Below are 21,421 nucleotides of genomic sequence, written 5' to 3' on the forward strand. Positions count from 1 at the left end.
TAAAATAAAATAAAAATCTCAGGCCTTTCAGTGAATTTGGAAGCAAGTAACATTTTCAGGTATGGTGCAAAAGCCCTCAGTCTCACTGAGCATCAATATGACTCAGGCTATTTATTTACTAAGTTTTTTTGAAAACTAATTTCTTCTTTATGAGGATAACTTCAAGCCTCTTTGTGTGGACTGGAAATTCTTGCCAATACACAGGAATTAACTAAAAACCAAAATCACTAGTCAATGACTGGATTAACCGCAGCAGCACGGGATGATTTTAGAGACAATTTACACACACTAAGATAATCTTGAAGACAATTCAGTAATAAAGCTGGCAAGTGAATGTTCAATGACCTGCCAACACCTCTTTCATACACCTAAAGGGAATCAGAAGAAACAAAAAAAGGCTGCTTTCGCTGAAAGCAAAAATAAAGATGCAATGCTGTCAAGCACTAAAGGAATCTTGCATGATACTGCAAATTATCAAGCATGCAAATGAACCAAAGATGCTCTCCTTTGGTAGCGTCACAAGCAGAAGGAGGCAGCAGTCTCTACTCTGCACAGAGGCAGAAACCAGTGCCAGCATAACTTTAAAAATGTTTAGTTACTTCAGGAAGCAGCATGATTTTTCTGTTGCTACCTACACATAAGGCTCACCGAGAGACGAAAACCCTCACTTAGGAAACTGTTCTGTCTTTCTCACTTTCAGGTATGGACCAAACTTGCATCTGCAACTGCTGAGAGAATTATAGTCTACTGGCCTATAAAAAGAGTGGGTGGCTCATCAGAGAACCAGATGATTGACTTAAGCCTGCTCTAATCTGATCTATAATTCTTACTAAATAGATCAGGGAAGGAAAATTCACTTTCTGACTCAGTTTTCATGCCTTCCCCATAATTTCTGCATGTAAGTATCAGGTAGCACCAAGGCAAAGAAATTCTGAATATTGTTCTTCTAATATACTTTTTACATATTTCACCTGTGTCTCAAAAATGGAAGTTTGGCAAATCAGTATTATCATTTTCTACCCAAACTCAGGGTGTAATTTCTCCCCTTAGTGATGCTGTTTTTTATATACCATAATCATTTAAGAGTCAAAATGATTGAATTCAACAGAAATTAACTTACACAGAGCATACCATAACACTGGCATGTTAAAAGAACACTGTTGCAGTGAAAAACTTGTTTCAAGTCCTGTAAAAACTGAATTATTACGTAATGCTTTAAGAGGTTGTATTTCATTTTTATTCTGTTTTACGTTGATCTGGCTACAAGAGATGCTGAAGAGAAGACAGGTAATGAATGGAAAAGGAGATGCTGAGACTTTGATCATCTAGTAATAAAATCACAATCATCTTAGGTGAGAGTCTGACCACAGCTGTCATGCAGGAAGCACAAAGAAAGATGACTTGATCATATGAGATAGGTGCCTTTACAAAAAAAGAGATTAATAGCAGGATTCACATCTAAATGTGATAGAGAAGGAATCATATGCAACCTCTCATTGACCATCAGCTAAGCAGAAACAGTTCAGGCAGTTCAGAACTCAATTTCCAGCCACTGATGAGAAAAGGAAGGAAGAGTGGGGGAAAGGGTGAAGAGAGGCAAGGCATTCCTTAAAACAAAATAACAATGATTCTGCTTTCCAACCAGGGATTTTACTGTTGCTTATTTGCATCTGTCAAGAACAGGCTTTTGTATTTATTTTTTCCCTCCTCCCCAGCTAAGAAGTTTATGTCATTAAAAAGTGAGAACATAAGCACAAAAATAATCCTTCATTGAATATATTCTATGAAAAAGAGAAATATTTTCTCATCCTCCTTGGATATACTTGCAGCCAGCCTGGACACAGTGGTTTGAGGACTAACGACACTGAACACTGGCCAACCAGGCTGAGATTAAATAAATCCATTCCTCAGCGTCCATTTTTCATCCCCTACACACCTCCCTCAGCAGGGACACGTGCTGAGGGGCACATAAAGCTCTGGAGGCACGTGAAAAGAGATCACAGCTGCTGATCGCACAGCGAATACTCAACCAGGTATTCCCATGAAAAATTGTTTGGGGTTGGGATGCTTAAAAATTAGACCAAGATGTGAATGGATGGGGAAGATAACATGTAAGAATGAAGTCTGGAAGCAGAAAAAATAGCAAAAAGAAGACTGAACTGTAAACATTTCTTTTCAGAGAAGCCCCAGAATAGTTTTAAGGGTTTATGGAAAACACAATTGACATAAAAAAAAGGAGAAAACATTGTTTAATTTGACTGAAGAAGGCTCTTTTAGAACCTCCTTGGAATTCATCAGAAAAAGTAGAAAATTCGAAAATTCCGAATCAAAGATTGAGAGAGATTAATCAAATCCAGTGAATTCAAAGAAGCAGAAGAGCAACATTTCTGAGCTCTGCTGCAATATTTGCACTCAAAAATAGGAGAGCACTACTGGAACCTGAAATCCACACAAGGGGGAAAAAAACAGGAAATGGATTGTGAAAAGTAGGAGGAGTTTGGGATTTCAGGATATGATGCTCAGTACTTGACAGGGAAGAAATGAGAGATTATAAGGAAAAGGGAAGATCCTACATCTACAAGTACTTACAGTTTGATGGAGGGAGAGAAAGACTAAGCAGGCCCTAAAAAGGCAAAGATGGGGAAGGGTCCCAGTTTGCTAACGGCAAGTTGGCTGCACCAGAACTTCAAAAACACTCCTTAAACTATATCCCAAAGAGGGGATAAAGATGAAGACAGGAAAAAAAGTATCTGTGTTATCCTAAAGGTTAAAATACATTAACTCTGTGCAGACTGGGATTCGCAGTATTAGTAGAGAATTTCTTTTTATTGGTCTAATTTTTTCCTCTACCTCCCTCTTGTCCTTCTTCTTTACTTCTTTCCTTCTTCCTTCTGAGATACATTAAAGGGAAAAAATGGAGAAATAAGATTAGAAACAAAAGTACCTAAAGCAAGGTCTAAGAAAGGATTTACCATTCCTAGCAAGAGGTAAAGATGAGGAAAAAAAAAAAAAAAAAAAGGCAGAGTCTGGCTATGCATTTTTACCCCCTGTGATTCGTAACTTTATGCCGTCCAGCTTCCTGATAGTTGGAGCCAGTATGTTTGCTGTATGGAATTTTGTCTTGTAGGATGGGAGAACAGTGAATATGAAACTGACAACCCTTAAGAAGTTCCAATTTTACCTTAAACAGAAATATAAAAAATATCAAAAATACCTCAAAGTTTGCATTCTACATATGATCCCTAGCTATAGGGAACAACGTGACATTGACAGATGAGACACACTAAGATAACATAAATTAGCAAAATTCGATTGGCAGCTGTATGAAAATCACGTCGTCTTAAAATGCCTTTCAGAATGAACACTGGGAATTATGGTAGGTCCAAATAAACTTTGATTAGGTCAATAGCAATTTTATGGCTCCTTTAGTATTCCAATTAAAAAGCTTTTCGTTTCCTCCAAAGAACACAAAATTAGACTTGACTTTGCTCCAATTCTGAGAGACACCAACCCTCTGAATCTCATGCATCTTTAATAGACTGTAAAAGACTGGTGTTGCAACATTCTAAATCCACATCTGTCTTAATTAAGCAATTTGATTACTAATTTCTTGGTAAACCTGTAACTTTGTCAGCTGATTTTGTGGTTAAAACCAATTCCCTATATAGCAATGTATGTGAACAAAGGCAGAAAAGCAAAATATTGTAACATGTAAGGAAATGGAACTTACTTCCGAAGTTTGCCTTCAACCATCCATTTATCTCTCCTTAAGTTTGACATATAATCAATGTTTTTATCAATTTCACTGTCAAAGATGAAAATAATCCATTAACTGTGAACTTATGTATCTTTTTTCTGACATTTACATATAGACACTCTTCCCTCAAATAACTGTCTTGGAGTAATCATTAATATTGAAAATAAATCATTTTAAAGCTAGGAAATCACAATACTAGGGATGCCAATGTAGCACACAGATGCACTTATGTCAGTCTTTATCCCCAGTATCACCTCAGCTTTCCTTCCACAAGAAGCATGGCATTCAACATTTTTCACAGTTCTAGTTCAGTACCAAGCCTCCAAATGTCTTTGCCACAAATCACAAATAGCCCTGTACTGAAAAAAACAATTACCACTAGTACATCTGAGGTATTCTGCCTAGGATCCCTGGAATCTACAATCCAACATTCACTTTTCACTGCAGAAACTGAAGAACCAAAAGAAGGGCTTCAGTGCAGTCACTGTCTGCACACCCACTTTTTAGACATCCTGGCATCAACAATTCAGTGGATTATGGTTGTTTCTATGCTCAAAATATAGAAACTCAAATTCTGAGTGAACATTTCTACAAATAAGACCTAACAGTCATCTGCAACAAGAGGAAATTTCTTTCCATGATGAATTTGACTGATACACATGAACCTTCTTGCACAGCTGAGGCACAGCACTTGCACTCCCCCCTTCTGCTGTTTTTCAGCTTCGGCAGACCTGAAGCATCTCTTCCATTCCTGCCTTACATAACCCTGATTAACTTTTGCAGCACAGTGTACCCAACCCAGCAAAATACACCGGGAAACAAAGCAGCACTCGATTAGGTGATGAAATACTTGACCACAGAAAGTCAGTCTGTGGAAGAACAGGACTCCCAGAAACTGGGAATTCTTAACTTTTTATTGCACATTGGTAGGTTTTGACAAGTTGTTGAACATAGAGTGGATTTAAAATTATGAAATGCTATACTGACCACAAATGCAACACACACCTTCTTGAATTACCGTGATGATACATCAAGCTTGCCACCTCACCTTATGACCCTACTTAAAGTATCTGGACAACAAACATCTTCAAAAAACAAAAGGAAAAAAAGGGAAAACAGTGTACTGCAGAAGCCTCGTACAACTCTTCTAAATTATTCCCTAGGATACCTACTAAATTTCTTCGTAATCAATTTCATCTTTTATTCCAAAAATTGCTAGAGAAATTTTGGTTCAAGCTTTGAAAACAAAACTACAGACCAAACATAGAAAAGTTCTATTCTTCCATCATATCAACAGTACATAAAGGTAAGAAGCAGTAACTCAACCAATTTCAGTTTTCATTGTAAGAAAAACATAAGTAGTCCTCCTGTAACAGAATACAGTGAATACACAGTATTTCTGAGCTACAGCATTTTTATAATTTTATTTTTACACACCTGTTTGGGACAAATCTTACCTTACTACACTTTTGCTGCATGCTAACTCATTGACCAGAAAAGCAAGTACTGATGCTTTCTGAGCTGGAGAATGTGCCTGAAAAGCTTTTGTCTTCAAGCTCTCTGTCAGTTCTGTTTGCCCACAATGAGCCTCCATGAAAATCTGCAGAATCTCAGACACATTATCTCGATTGATACCAACGTTCAGCAAGTGTTCCCCAAGAATAGTTTTAGCCTAAAAAGAACAAACACATTTCAAACAGTTATGTTTAAAAAACACCGTTTTCCTGTATAGGCTATATTATTGTTTATAGAAGATGGTATGGGTTTGTTTGCATTTTTACATAAGAACTTCAAGCATGATTAGTTCTTTGAAACTATTCAAATGCAAATCTTAAATACAGTAACAAATTAGAATGTCTTCACCCCTACATTTTTAAAATCTTATTAGAGATAATATTAGTAATAATTAAATGGATTACATGTAAAAAGGCATAGTCCAACTGAAAATTGATGAATACTGCTTTGTACAATGATGCTACGAAGAGCTCTAGAGTGGATAAAAACTGTTTTGGCTTGAAAAAGAAGGCCAGTAAGAGTCATGAATGAATTGGGGTTTTGATGAAGTGACTTAGACAGCTGACCTTAGGGAAAGAAATAGCAAGATGCACTGAGAATATAACATGAGGGTAAGAATGCAAAGGAATGGACAGAAAGGAATTAAAAGACATGGCCACACAGATGTGACAGTGCCCTACAAAAGGTCCAAGTAAAAATGGGACGCGTGTTCGTGCGTAGAGAAAATACACAGAAATATATCATGTCTGGAAAATGGGAGGGCTGATGGGACACAAAGTTTTGGAGTAATATTGGAACCATGACAATGAAGAAAAAAATTAGGAAAGAGAATGGAAATCCATGAGAGAGGTGTCAGAGACACATTATGAAGAATGCATTCATATATACAGGGTGTTTACTATGGGTTTTTTCTTTTTACCTTGTATCCTGCACCAAGTCCAGGATCGCACACGGCCGCAGAGACAAGTTTCACAAGCAAGTCCTGTACTTCTCCCATGCTGTCCCCTATGTTGAGCAAACCCTCTTGAAGAACACTCAGGGTGGGAACATCTATGGTCACATCAAAGCCAAGAACTTTACCAAAGTTCCGCAGGAACTGCACTACCATGAGACAATCCGAAAATGTGCTTCCATCAAGAACGAGGCCTGGGATGCGAGGCAGCTCTGGGAAAGGCTGGCAAGTAAAGAAAAAAGTTAAAGATTCAGTAGCGTATTTCAAAAAAAATTTTTTTTGATAACTGGGAAATTTATAGCTGGGAAAATTGACTGACACTTCCTTCTGACCTGCAGCATAACCATGCTGGAAGGGACACTCAATAGGCAATCTGCACCCTTCATCCATTCAATGCTCAAACATATTTTAACTTTTCAAAATTACAGGAACCAAGAGATTAAGAAATACCAGGGGACATTCTAAGGATCTATTCTGAGCCAAATTACTGTAAAAGATGGTGTAAAATTATTTAGGGGGGAAAAAGGGAAGCAATTTCTCTGGAACAGAGACTTTGAACCTGAGCTTTGTCAAGTCCTTACAGACAAGAACTAAGAACTTGGAAGACTGGGAAAGTAATTTTTTTGAGCAACAGCTTGTAAGAGCTGTCTAGATGACTATCTTACTGCCTGTGTACGGAGACATGATGCATATTTCTGATTAAAAAAAAAACCTGAGCAAAGAATTTTTTTGAAGCAATCATGCTTTTTGGGAAGCAGGCCTCCTTTAAACAAAAAGCTTTTAATTAACTAAACATATGCTACTGTGCAGTGTTCCAGTATCTTGTATTTGTATATATTTCAAATAGTTCTATAATTTCCTCAATTAAAACTCGAATGCTTTGAGTGTGGTTGCAAGAAAAAGTTATTGACAGAATTATAAAATACACAAACAAGTAGCAAGAAAGTATGTCTATGTTGCTGCCATTACCTTCTGGTCTGCTAAGCACATATCCTCATTAGGTTTCTTTAGCTCCTTTGCCATTTCTAATTCCAATCTTCGCTGTTCCAGTTTACGTTCTTTATTTAATCTTTTTTCATCACGTTTCTCTTGCTTTAGCCTTTCTTTTTCCTTAAGAGAATTAAAAGGGAAAAAAATAAATCCCAGATATTAAACTTACAAAGGAACAATCTAAGAATTTGGAAAGCACCACTTCTGCAACCTTAACAATCACCACACCAATTAAGGAACCTGCATTAAAGTAAAGGGGAGGGGAAAACTAGAACAAAATAACTGAATTTGTAAAGCACTGTAAGATTCACGCTTTTCTCACAGGTTTCAAGTATCTCTGCAAAGAAAAGCTCTTTGAAATACCGTTTAAGAAAGACGACTGAGTGGTAATATGACAAAGAATTGCCACGCAAGACATCTGATTTTCAAGTCTGCTTACACCCCAGTATCATTAATCTGCACCTGCTACAGCAGAGACCACTCAAGAAACCTCTCTGAACAATACATGGTTTTAGAAGTCCCGTAATACATAAACTAGATATGAATACCTTATAAAACATAACCCATCTTCTCAAACACGGGTAGCTTCTGGCCTTGAATGACACTTTGCATGCAACCTGAACCCGAACAGCCCTTCACGCACAACATATGCACAACAAGAACATGCGGATGTGAGAAGCCAGGCATCCATTATTTGTCTCTTCAACAGGCTCCACGGTGCAGTCACACCAAAACTACACCAAGACTAACTGAACCTGGAGCTCTCCTGGCCTTTCCCATCCCCGGTGCCAGGGGTTCTGCTGCCACATGTTCATCACCAATCCCCTGTCCTGAAGACACAAGTCCCCACACATCTCTGTGCAACCGAGATGGAGTGTAAAATGTATGGAATCTGCCACAGATCAACACCACCTGTTCAGAGCACAGAACCGTGCAAATAAACACACATGTATGTGTGTGTGCCACCACTCAAGGACCTGATCCAATACAAAGCTGAAGATATGTGCTTTTCACCTGTGGACACAGAAGGGCTAAAGAACCAAGCCAAGATGCCTCCCCTTACTCAGAACCACTCCCTACTATTCTGTTAGTTTAAGAGGTCACTCTAATCTCTTCCATTTACTACCACCATATTTTGCAACAATAAGAGAGTATGGGCAATAGTAAGTCAGGGTTCAGCTGCATTTGTAGATCACTATTAACCACTGATTTCTCTGTAGAGCTGTGGCAGGCCCCATGATTTTTTACTCTTCCTTTTGATTCTATAAGGATTATTACCAGACCACTGGTGACATCTATGAATAACCACTGTGGGTGCACAGATACCATGACTTCTACTACTACAGTCTTTAGTGGATTTTATGCAAGATCGACTTTCACATTAGATACAAAGAACACGTTTGTTCTTTGTATCTAACATGTTTCTTTGTTGAACAGTAAATTTACACCGGCAGAAAAAAAAGCAGTGACATTCAGAACTACCCATCTGCCCACCTGCTTGCTACTCTACAGCTGTATAACCATCCTCCATACTGCAAACGCTGGCCCTCTTTATCTACACTGAATCATAAGTGATATCTTGTCTGGAAAAATCACAACACACTAAAGCAGCACACAAAATCCCTAACCTGACTTTAAAATGGAAAATGCCCTTTGATTTGCTTCTTAAAATGGTTTATTGCCTTTTATCTTAGTCTATGTCAATGTCTCGTGGCCAACTGGAATTGCCCTTGTTTTTGCCAATTTGAAACACTCTACAACAGAAGAAAACAAGAGCTGTATATATGGATATTTATGTGGGAACAGTAATCTACAGGTATGACTAAAACTGAAAACTTTAGCTGCACTACATTTCATAAATCTATTCAAAGTTTACTTTTACTGGTTGAAATAAACACTGTTCTATTTCCATTAGAGTAAGACTACAATCAGAGCACTGGATCAGTCTAAATGACCATTTAGCCTGGTATCCTGATTTCCAAGAGTGGAATGGGTGCTTAAGGTATCATCTTCCTCCATTTCCTTGTATTGAAATATTATTCAGTTTTTCTTGGGTTTGGTCAGTCATTTTTATTGAAATTTTTAAATACATCCTAGAGAAATGTTTTAACAATTTCCTTGACAACTACTTGCTGTAAGGATGGTCATCTTACTTCAATATCTACATTATCTGCACTTTTTTTTACAAAAGTCTCAGGATACAAACATAAAAAAAAGTCTCAGGATATAGAAATACTTAAAAAGTAAAACAAAAAGCAAATTAGTAATTATGGAGTTTTGTATTTTACTTATGTTTCCTCTCAAAAACATCCAGAACTCTCAAAACTGTGCAATCTGTGCCAATGTTCAACCACCTCCTTCCAAGTAAAAAAGCTTTAAGTTTGAACAGAACTTCCTATATTTCAATTTGTGCCCAATGCTTCTTGTCATACTGCTGCAATGTACACAAATGAAATTATACATAATTTAAAAATATACTGCTCTTCTACAGATGATTGCAGAATTAAACCATGAAAACTTCAAACTTCCAGAGGTTCATACTCACTTCTGCTTTTTTACGTGCTTCCATGGCTTTCATAAGCATCATATGCTGTCTTCTCCGTTCCCGTTCCTATTGAAGCAGGTAACATTAGAACAAAACTAAACCACATTTTCAAATCAGCAAAAAAAGCCAGGTAACAAATTTAGCATTAATAGACAAGTCACAGTAAATACTAAATATAGGACAAGAATGGCCAAGTCTGTGCATGTTTTAGTTCAGGTTTAGAAAGCAAATACAAGAACAATCAAAAGCAAAAAAGGTAAAGCAATGAACATGGAGACAGTGTAAAAAAGAAGCATACAGATTTACTTATGGTCAGTTGTGATGCTCCTTCATAAGCTGGCAGAACAAAAAGCATAATGGTTGGCTGGAACAGGTCAGTTACCTTACATCTGCTATGATGGAACTTGCAATTTACTTCTTCAATAGCCAATTCAGCAGAATTTTTAAACTGGTCTTTTTCAAACATTGCAAATATTAACATTTTTGTAACCAAGCAAGAAATCAACATGCTTAATTTTATCAGCTCTAGATCAGTTTTAATCAAGCCAGTGGTGGTGCATATATGTACACAACAACACTTGCATTTACTGATGCCTGTCCCTCAGTAAATTCAAATGCACTAAGGAGCAGCATTCTAGGGCACTAAGTACAGGTGGTTTGCCTGAACAGCTGAAGAGCAAATCTTGGCCCCAGTAAAGACTATAGGAATTTTATAACCTAATTTGGTGAGGCTAGGATTACATTCCAATATTTCACTCTATACTAATAACATTAAGTATTTACCACCAGCTGAAAGCTAATTTCCTCAGTATCTTACAAGGGGAAGACATCATCCTGATTTCTAAAACAGGTTCATTCAAATTGTATTTAAAATGTCTGGATTCATTCCCAGTGAATGGGACAAGGCTTGCAAAAATCATCCAAGTGCCTACCTACTAATTTTGTATCAATCCCTGATTTTATATGCTAGTCAAATTTTTACGGGGACATCAGTAACAGAGATCCCTGGCTAAAAAAAGCACATTTAGTTATCGCCACATTCAATTTATACACGTTCAAGACATGTCTTTTTTTCCTTAACAGACAAGACAAGCAGATGTATGCAATGCACTGTGCTGTAAAGCCATGCAGCAGTATGTAATATGACAGCAGCCAGTGCTACATTTTATGCATTGCTATGACAACCATATCACAACCAAATCACAATGCGGTGTTAGATGTACAAAAATAAACATACCCATACCATATCTAGTCTATGCCTCTCCAACTCCTGGTAGAAAGAGTTGGCACAACATTATGAAACAGAAATCACAAAGTCATAAAACCACTTCATAATCCCCCAAAAGACCCCAATACCAAAGCAAAGCAAAAAATCGTAAGGCAAAAGAAAATCTGTGCAGGAATCAAACCCAGAAGTTTACAAAGGGAGTATTTTGAGGATTCCATCCCCCCCATACAACTGAAAGTGGTAGCTCACAACTGGCATTCTGTCTGTTTGGTCAACTGAACTTATACCAACCTGGTGCTTCAGAAGAACAGCCTGCTGCCTTCTCATCTCTTTCTCCTTCAATAGAAAAACAAAAGTGTATTTAAAACATCAATCAAAATTTACTTACCAAATTGCACACAGTTCTGCCATACTAAAACAGCACATCTGAGTTAAATTCTACCTTACAGAGAAGTACACACAGCATACATGACGGTAAGTCTGGTGAGTTGGGAGCTCCTTGTTAGAATACACCTAGAATGCCGAAGCAGCAACAGAAGTACTTATATATACACACACACATACACACACACACGGTGTTTTCCAGTGTTTGCAATAAAGTTCTGAAGTCTTGCATATATTACAGCCTAGAAAAGACTATTCCTGCTGAGAAACAACAGTTTTTTGATATGGTGTGTTTAAAAGAATACTGTGAATAATGTTACAGCACAAACATTTTGCTATGCAAACCATGGTAATGGCACAAAGTTCTGTCTCTATATATCTGTGTGTGTATGTCACACATACACAAACTCTCTGCATATGCTTAATGACTTTTTATTACCATACATACATGTTACTATTTTCTGTCTCTATGTACAGCTTCAGTATCGATGAATAGCCTCCCAAATTTATTGCTTTTATACCTCAACATGCACTCTGTACAGTAACACAGCTCTTGTTTTTGGAGCTCCTCCAAACTAACCTTTATTCGTTTTTCCGCTTCCAATAATTTGGCATTTGCTGCTTCTTCCTTCTTTTTCTTTTTTGCCTGTGCACGCAAAACAGGTCATACAACAGCACTATCACAACTTGAAAATAATCTGACTAAAAGCAAAGTTATGTACCTTTAAAAGTTAAGGACATCATCACTTATTGCATACATCACAAGAAATCTCTGATGCAGCCTTCATGATCAATCAATTCACATTTCAATTACTTTACAAAAATTAAACAGAATTTCAAGTCCCACTCAAAATTGCATCACCTGGCTATTTTAAGAAAGCAACTACACACAGAAACAATGTAAATGGCAAAGAGATTACTATTAATTTTTATGTCAATGGAGACTTGAAAACTAGCCATCTATATTGCTAGTACACCAGCAAACCTGCAGAGTATACTCTAATACAGACATAGCATTTTTAAACCCACTGCATGTCATACAGAGCAGAGCATTACATTGTTTTAATACCCTACTACTGCAAACTTGCTCTCTAACAGAGGAATTCCTCTGCTGTTAAGTACACACAAGACTATTCTGAGAGAAAACCGTGAGCCCAGTGCGGGTACTTGTAAGACTATGGATCACAATTAATGCCTATCTTTTAAAAAAAATATTTTGACACCCATTTTTCAACTGGCCTTTGGAAATCAAGGTTGTTGGAGCTGCTATATTTAGTTATGTTCCTAACTACATGCATAACTACTAAAATACAACACTTCTTAAAATCGCAACAGAAAAATTACATTTGAGACATTATTTTTACCTCTAAAATTTGCTGAGCACGAAGTTCTTTCTCCATTCTAATTTGCTGGATTCGCTTAATTTTTTCCTACAAGGATAAGAAAGTTATTTCTTTAAAAAATACATATAAAGGAAATTTATTTTTACATTTAAAAATGACAAAGTTTATAAATACTTTATGTTATTGAGTTTCATCCATTTTAGTCAACTGTTCCCATACACTCAGAAATTTTACTAGTATTAGATGTCTGGTATAACCCTGAAGGCAGCCACACCTAGTTATGCATAGGTGCTCATGTTTAAGTTGTCAAAGTTTTCTTTTTTTTTTTTTAACACCTTCAAGACGACCTGATTAATGACCAAGGAAGGAAGTTACAGCATTCAAATTCCAGCTGACAATGGTGGAGCTCGTTAGGAATGAATAGAAGTGTGAGCTATGTCATGAAATACATGGTGTTGTGATCTCCCTGACCACAAGATTGTGAGATGTGTTCGAGCACTGTTTATGCCTCAGCTCTTGCAGCCTCTCTCAGGCCACTGTGGTCCAAGGGCAGCACAGAGAGCTGAGCTCAGCAAAACCCAAAGCCCAAGCTCTGTCAGCCAGGAACACTCACCCACGTGCAACCTGGGTAACATGCAGGTACAGTTAAGTACACTTCAGTTTCTCCAGACTTTTAAAGCACTCAGGTAATTGATGCTAATTTTGGAAGCTTTAATATGTAGTTTAGGGGATGGAATTGTATGCATGCTGTAAAAAAAGAAGTAATTGGAACAGGAACTGTGGGTACTACAACACATTTAAGCATGTTTCATCATGGTAAGAAGAAAATGATCAAGTTATGCACTCCACAGATGGATGCTGGGCAACTATATTCTAATTTATTCTTCTTTATGAATTAGTTCCTAAAATCTGAACAAAGTCTTATTGCATTGATTGAGAAATGTAATCATTGCAAACACTGGAATTATTTCACACTACCTGTGGTGCACAGGCCCGTCTGTTAAATTAGATACTAAAAATTCACCCACACATTATTTCAGATTTTATTACCTCAAAAGAGCTGACCGAGCCACAGTGACTTGGAAGAACCATTTAGAAGAAAAGTGCATACATACATACACATGCATACACAAGCTGGACTTGCTGTAGAGTTTAAAAAGCAAAACCCAGACCATGGAATAGCCTTGCAAGCTGGGGGAGCCCTAGACCAGAAGCCTGAAAAGGACCTCAATGAATCTCTCTCTGCAACAGCAGCTGCTTTCCCAACAGTGAGGGTAAAGCCTATCTTGTACAGTCTTGTGAGCTGGCCTGAGACTCTTAGAACATGGATCACTCTAAAGTTTTACTCTCTGGAGAGCACATAGTGATGTATACACTTTATTGAAAAATAACTAAAACCAAAACCAAGCCCCTAAGAAAACATATTCTAAAATATTTAACAGCAAAAGAGCAATCACAGATGAGAAAGACGTACAAAGTTTTCTGACAAATAGAGCTCCAATACATGAAGTCTTATAAACTCCAGGCAACTTACCAGATCCTTAAACTGTTGAGACGTCCAACATAGTACAAACTTATCAAGAAAATTAATTCTGAGGCCTTGCTCAGACAGTGCTGAACTTTTTCCACCATGAGAAGCTCACAGCATGGACCCTAAATCTCCATAATCCCCCATTATACTTTAAAACAAAAAAGTGCAAAAGTTGAAAGCATGTGCTATACCCTCTCAACTTCATAAAGGTTAGAGTTAATTCAGAACAAACCTTTCAGCAGAGATCACAATAAAGAACTATCAGAGAAGAAGTACTCTGCACATTGAAATCATGAGTTTTATCAGGTTACACGTCAAGGAGGAATATGATGATGACAAACAAGGTCTGGATTTGATGCATTTGTCAATTTAAAAATTCTTGCTCCCTAGACCCCTTGGAACATAAGGACCACCTGAAAATCACAGTGTGCTCCTTTTCTTTAACTAGTATGGGCTGCCTTGAGAAGTGGACACATTGCAACTGTCACGATCTACAGAAGTGCAGACTGGCTGAGTTTGGGAGGGACATCTGGAAGTCACCTTGTCCACATCCCCCTGTCGCAGAAGGGTCCCCTAGAACCAGTTACCAAGGACCACATCTGGGTTGCTGTTGAAAATTTGTGTGGGTGACTCCACAGCCTCCCTGGGCCACCTGCTCCAGTTCTCAGCTGCCATCTTGGTGACAAAGTGTTTCCTAACATTCAGAAGGAACCTCCTGTCACTGGGCACTTCTGAGACAAGTCACCTCCTTGCAGCCTCCCATCAGGTACGTAGCTATATTAGCCAGATCCTCCTGAGCCTCCTCTTCTCCAGGCTGAACAGTCTCAGCTCTCTCAGCTTTTTCTACTGTAACTCATACATGGTAGAGTGACAGCTTCTAACTCTATGTCTACTACACTGAGCATTTTCTTAAAAAAAAAGAAAAAAGAAAAAAAAAAAGGAAACACTTAAACAGTTACCAACAAGAATTGTTATTGTTATCTCTTATGGGGTTATTTAAGGTAGTCTGCAGTAACGCTAATTTTGGTTTACTACTCAAAAAAAAATAAGTATGTCAGGATTTAATACCTGGGTTTCAAAGATGTGAAAGGGTTTCATATTTTTATTGGCTTTTTTAACCTCAAGATATCATAAAATCATAGAGTATGATGAGTTGGGAGGGACCCATCAGGATCATCAAAGTCCAACTCCTGGACACACAAAGACACCCCAGCAATCCCACCCTCTGCCTGGGTGCACTGTCCGAACACTCCTGGAGCTCTGGCAGCCTTGGGGCTGTGACAATTGCCTGGGGAGCCTGCCCCAGTGCCTGATCAATCTCTGGGCTGGTCAACCTTTATTCTGATATCTAGCCTAAACCTCCCAACTCAGCTCCAGAAGTTCCTTCAAGTCCTGTAACCAGTCACAGAGAGCAGAGATCTGAACTGCCCCTCCACTGCCCCTCCTGAGTGTTTTGAAGACCACAACGATTCTCCCCTGTCTCTTCTTCTCCAGGCTGAACAAACCAAGTGCCCTCAGCTGCTCCTCTTAAGACTTCCCCTCCAGTCCCTTCCCCATCCTCATGGCCTTCTTTGGATAGCCTCTAATGGTTTCACGTCCTTTTTATATTGCAGTGCCCAAAACTGTTCCCCAGGACTCACCAGGTGAGGCCGCCCAGCGCAGAGCAGAGGGGCACAAACCCCTCCTTGCCTGGCCAATGAAGCTGGGCCTGATGCCCTTCAGGGCAAAGATGTCCCTCCTGGGTGCCAGGGCACTGCTGACTGAATATCCAACTTTCCATCAACCAGATCACCTCCTTCAGCTGCTGTCCAGCTCCTCATTTCCCAATTTATAAACACAACCAGGATTGCCATTAATATATTTGAAAAGACTCTTTTCCACTGTCCTCCACATTTCTGGCAGCTCCAGCTTCCAGCTGAGCTTTTGGCCACATGAATTCTCTCTCTGGAGTGGCAAGCAGCATTGCTGTCTCCTTCCCATGTCACTTACGGGCAAACTAATACTAGCACTTTTTCCAAGTGTTGGGATGCTGAGATAGTATACAGACATTGAGGGGCTGGAGCGTGTTCAGAGAAGGGCAACAGAGCTGGGGAAGGGACTGAAGCAACAGGAAAAGCTTAGGGAGCTGGGAAAGGGGCTCAGCTCAGAAGAAAGGAAGCTCAGGAAGGACCTTCTAATTTTCTTAAACTCCCTGACAGGTGGGTGCAGCCAAGTGAGGGTCAGGCTCTGCTCCCAGGGAACAAGGGACAGGACAAGAGGAAATGGCCTCAAATTGTACCAAGGGATGTTTAACTTGATATTAGGTAACATTTCTGCATGGAAAGGGTTGTCTAGCTCTGGCACAAGCTGTCCAGGGCAGTGGGGGAATCAATGTCTCTGAAAGGATTTGAAAGATGTGTTGATGTGGCACCTGGGGACATGGGCTAGTGGTAGATTTAATTAAGTTTAGAATTTTAAGTAACATACATAACTGTGTGCTCTTTAAAACTAGATTTAAAGCATACACTTTGTCATCAGCATATGTAGTAGTTTACTAAATATTTGAATTACACCTTATTGAATGATTTAAAATCATTAAAAGAATTTATTTAGCAGTTGCAGAGTTTACCTGTTGCTTCATTATCTTTATCTGCTCCTTTTGCTTTCGCTTTTCTTCAGCTGCCATAATAGCTAACAAACAAAAGCAAACAATATCACAGAACATGGCAAGAGACAGGTAACTTTTCATAAACACTTTTCAAAATAATCCCGTAGCATGCACTAACTTGCACAAGTAACACTTACCTTGCTGTTTTTTTGCTTCTTTAGCAGCTCGCGCTTGTTCCTGCTTCTGAAGCTTTCTCAGTAGCTTTATTTGTGCTGCTTGCCTAGCTATTTCTGTTACAAAAAGAAAATACTAAGTTCATAAAAACAGTGCTGTCCAAGAATAAAGATACAATTTGTATTCCAGGTATTTTCACACTGTAAAGACAGAGCAAACACAGGATTTGTTTTGCACACGCTGGCGTTTACAAAATTTTTCTGTCATTAATGGCCCATCATGTATCAGTAACTGCATCAACAGTGCAAATGAATGTGGATACTTTCAACATAAACTAAACACTGGTTTCAGAGGAAAAAAACATTTATTGACAGAATCACACCAATAATGCTGGTTTATTTTAAAACCATTTTCTTCTTTCTTTTTGAAGCAGAAAACATTTGTTTCAAAGCTACTAAATGAACATTTTATTCAGAAAGCATGGAATTAGTTTTCCTTAGGAGTCACCTCATGTAACTATGTCATCCTTTTTTAACCATGAAGCAAGAGCACACTCACCTGGGTCACACACCTCTTTCCTGTGGCTACCTGAAGTCAGCCATGCTTATGCTAATTAGTAACCTCCTGAACCATTCTGCTACCCTGCTATAGCATTTCTGAAATTGGAATTAACTGCTTAGGGACACACTAATAAAAGACAGCTGTAAGGAAGGATTTTCTGGAGGTTGAATTCAGCTTGCTTTTCAAAGGACTGAGGTCCAGCACCTGCATGACAGAACTCCCCAAAATACCATCAGCTTCTTGAGCAGCAACTATAGAGTAAGCTTTTAGACATGTCTTTACACATGCACTTCCTTCTTTAAAACCTATATACTGATAAACGATTTACTGATCTTCAAAAAGTCTTCAATAAGAGCATGTAACAAATATCCAAAATAAAATGCTGTATACTCATTTCCTAGTGAGACAAATCACTCTCCTATAGGAAAAATGTTAATTATATACCAATACCCTCTCTTTGAGAAAATAGTAACACAGTTCTTACCTTGTGCCTGCAGCTTTCTCAAAAGCTTTGTGTCAGCATTGTCCAGAAATTCACCGCTTCCAACATTGGGAGGTCGGCCTTTGCGGCGTCTCGTCCTTGACTCCTCTCGGGAGTGCTGTCTGTCTGGATTTGGGGGTCGTCCTCTACGCCCTTCCATAGCTCTGATACGGGGAATGACCTCCTCTTCCTTCAGAAGACACCACTGCACACCCTTTTAATTGACACATTTCACAGAGAGGTGTTACAAAGACAGATTAAAATAACCCAAAATCTAAAATGAGTTTTAAATATTAAATATGCAAGTGCTGTGATGCATTATTTGGGCAGGACAATTCCTTGATGGTGCACAGAAGCTATATATTGAGAGACTACCACTAACAATTTTTGTAAATGCTATCACTAGGAGAGATTTTGAAGACTATTCAAGCCTATACAAAGTTTTTACCTAAAGAGGATATGCCATTACCGTGTTATTTTTAACTATTTCTCATCAAATCAAATTGTTCAGCCCTTTCTAAAAGGCAAAACAGCTTCTTCCTTATTATGTAAACTCAACAACCACTATTCTGCTTTCACATAATCCACTGCTCAACATGAATAAAAAAGCGTGTCAAGCTATGAGGTGCTGTTGTCCAACACAGCGTGTTTACAGAAATTCTGGAATACAGAACAAGCAAAGGCAGTAATGTATTTTCAAATATTGCTTTTCAGTGTTGTAGAGCTCAACAACTGAGCTGAAAAAACAGATGCATTTTAATCTTCAAATTTTAGTTAGTACAACTGAGTTTTCCCCTCATTAACTGTGAAAGTGCTTCTGCACCAACTTGAATCAATGAGAAGTAGCTTCTAAGCATCCATGTATCTAAACTTATGTGAACTATACTCTTTAACCAAACAAAGCATGCACTATAGTATTTTGTGGTGTCATGAAAGCAGATTCTAAAATACTTTGTTAATAAAAATACCCAAGTTAATCCTCATGAAGGAACAGCTTTACTTTAACTGGTTACTAAAAAGTAGAGTTTGTTGCATCTCCTGAGAAGAAAAGAAGCACCATCTGGGTGATCCTGTTTAATTGAACACCAGCATTTCAAAATTTTAGTATCTTTTACCATTTCCCCAAGTTTTTGAGAAATGCTGGGAAAAAACCTGCACATTGAGCATCCTTCAGGACCTCTTCATAAGTTGCCTTAAAAATGTTTGTAAAAAATTTTGAAAATGTCTCTAAAAGCAGGAAGCAAAGTTGGTAACTTAGAAAACTCATTAAGCATTAGTTGAGAAAGAATGTATTTAGAATGCTTTAGCTTTCACATTTATACGCACATAAACCCTAAAATCCCATTTACTGTACCACAACATAAATTATTTTTTCCTTATTCTGGTAATTTGTCATCTAATCATTTCTGCTCATTCTTCACAATTACAAAAGGTTTTGCGTCACTTCAGCGCAAGAAATGGCAGTTTGTTAATGAGACATTCAGATTTCGAAGGAGTTTCAGTATCTGCAAAGATACTTTTCTAAAGTCTGAATCATTCCCAGTTAAGACCATCCCCAGAGTACTCATCACACTTGGTTTGTACACATTCCAAAGGGCTTTGCTATTAATTACTCTCTGAAAATGCACTGTTCAGAACAAGACCATACCATTAAATGTGTACCCACATCACCATGCGCCACCCCTAAGGACTTCTTAATCCAAAATATTCACCTCTACCTCTTGACTGGAAGTTAATTCTCTTACTATCTTACAGAGCACAACTGAAGTATAACTTTTGCTTCCCTGTCTGCCTAGTACTTGAATTGCAGCTTATCACAGGTTCAGTTTATTGAGGTAGATTAATACTTGTACTTACTACCTACACCCACTTCCAACCTAGAAAACCTATTCTCATAAAACGCACGTGCCAGGAAGGCAAAACAGAAATCAAAGAAAAGGAGGAGAAGCAGCCATAATTCAAAAAGTATCTCAGAACACTGAAGATTGTTCTTGGCCTGTGTTTGTATTTTCTGCAGTTAATGATACTAATGATAATAAATACGCGTCACAGAAAAGTAAGTGGTCTACCAGATCATTAGTACCAGAGACCATGTTGGGTATTACACTTTCCTAATGCCACCTGAAAGAGAAACTAGAGGCCATCAAATGAAGTGAGTAATGGTTCAGTAAGCAAAAGGAGCAAGTGCTTCAAGGGATGGGAGAAGACTGTTCAATGTCCTGTCAAAGGGCATTGTGGACGCACAAGTTTTCACAAGTTTAAGAGAGGACAAGACAAAAATAGCCCAAAACAAAGCCATTAAGGGTTAAGCAAGAATCGATTGCCCATCTATATTTTGTGCTCAAACAACTTTTAAAATCGAACCCAAAATACATTTCTATTAAAGGAACGTACAGTCTGATACTCTGGCTTTTTGACATTTCAAAGATAAAATGTAGGGGTTGTGCCCTAACAAAGGAGAATCACAGGCTTCCATAAAACTGAAGCATTGCTACTCAAACATTAGAGAAAAAATGGGTGTAACACTGTGAAATGCTGTGGTTTATTGTTCAAGCTAATCAAAATAATAATTTTATTCAATTTCTCACCTTCAAGCATCTACCATGTACTGCAATACTGTGCTGCCATCGGGACATTTGCCAAAAAGACATAAAACAACTATGCATGAAAGCAGAATCATGTTCAAATCCTGTTAATCAAGCTAATGAACAAAACCATAGACACTTTGCATGAAGCAAAAATCCACTTGAATTTCATTTTAGATTTGCGGGGAAAAGTTAGCAACATAGCGTTCCAAACTGAGTTGCAGAATTCAGAATAGGACAAAGGCTCCTACACATATTACTTGAACTCATGAGGACCATGTTTACTTCATCACCCCAATTCATACTTGTATTGATCTTTCTAAATCACAGCAGTTTTTAAAGCTTCCAGGTCCAGTCACTGAATTTTCACATTTGCCAAACTTCAATCATTCTTCTAATCCTACTCCTTTGTGGCCCACTTCTGCCACATATGCTTCTGTTACAGCATTCAAACACTGCTTTGAATAACCCATAATATTTGGTGGTTTGTATTCCACAAGACAGAAACACAGAGAGAGAAATACAGGCACTAACAGAAGCAGGTAATCCACATACTTTTGGCTTGCTATAGGTAAATCTTTAATAATACCGTTTTTGTCTTTCTTCACATCTTGTTTCATCTTAGAGCTGTGAGAAACTTAGCCCAGCACATGTTGCATGTATGAAAAGATGACAGAAATGCTTAACAAAGGAAGGGATGACTAACCACTAAAGACTATACAGAATAATCAAAATCACCACAAAAGCAGAAATAAACTTTCTGGAATTACCTCCAGACATCCATAAAG

At 38.2% G+C, this 21,421-nt stretch overlaps 1 protein-coding gene across 16 annotated transcripts in view; it reads right to left on the reverse strand.

Annotated features, from left to right (window-relative positions):
• Window positions 1-21,421, reverse strand: part of BAZ2B (bromodomain adjacent to zinc finger domain 2B) — a 113,425-nt gene that overhangs the window by 17,313 nt on the left and 74,691 nt on the right. For 9 of the 16 annotated variants that reach the window (XM_015634132.2, XM_015634134.2, XM_015634141.2 and 6 more), the window contains 12 exons: window positions 18,052-18,262; window positions 17,030-17,122; window positions 16,854-16,915; window positions 12,736-12,801; window positions 11,952-12,017; window positions 11,279-11,323; window positions 10,997-11,029; window positions 9,760-9,825; window positions 7,194-7,334; window positions 6,192-6,446; window positions 5,215-5,429; window positions 3,731-3,805 (listed from right to left, as the gene is read on the reverse strand). In XM_015634132.2, the coding sequence (XP_015489618.1) occupies window positions 3,731-3,805; window positions 5,215-5,429; window positions 6,192-6,446; window positions 7,194-7,334; window positions 9,760-9,825; window positions 10,997-11,029; window positions 11,279-11,323; window positions 11,952-12,017; window positions 12,736-12,801; window positions 16,854-16,915; window positions 17,030-17,122; window positions 18,052-18,262 (1,328 nt within the window). The remainder of the gene's footprint in view (window positions 1-3,730; window positions 3,806-5,214; window positions 5,430-6,191; window positions 6,447-7,193; window positions 7,335-9,759; window positions 9,826-10,996; window positions 11,030-11,278; window positions 11,324-11,951; window positions 12,018-12,735; window positions 12,802-16,853; window positions 16,916-17,029; window positions 17,123-18,051; window positions 18,263-21,421) is intronic. The other 7 variants (XM_019007357.2, XM_019007356.2, XM_015634142.2 and 4 more) reach the window with 2 other exon arrangements.

Source organism: Parus major, chromosome 7 (assembly GCF_001522545.3).
Source record: "Parus major isolate Abel chromosome 7, Parus_major1.1, whole genome shotgun sequence".
In the NCBI taxonomy this organism is placed as follows: Eukaryota; Metazoa; Chordata; class Aves; order Passeriformes; family Paridae; genus Parus; species Parus major.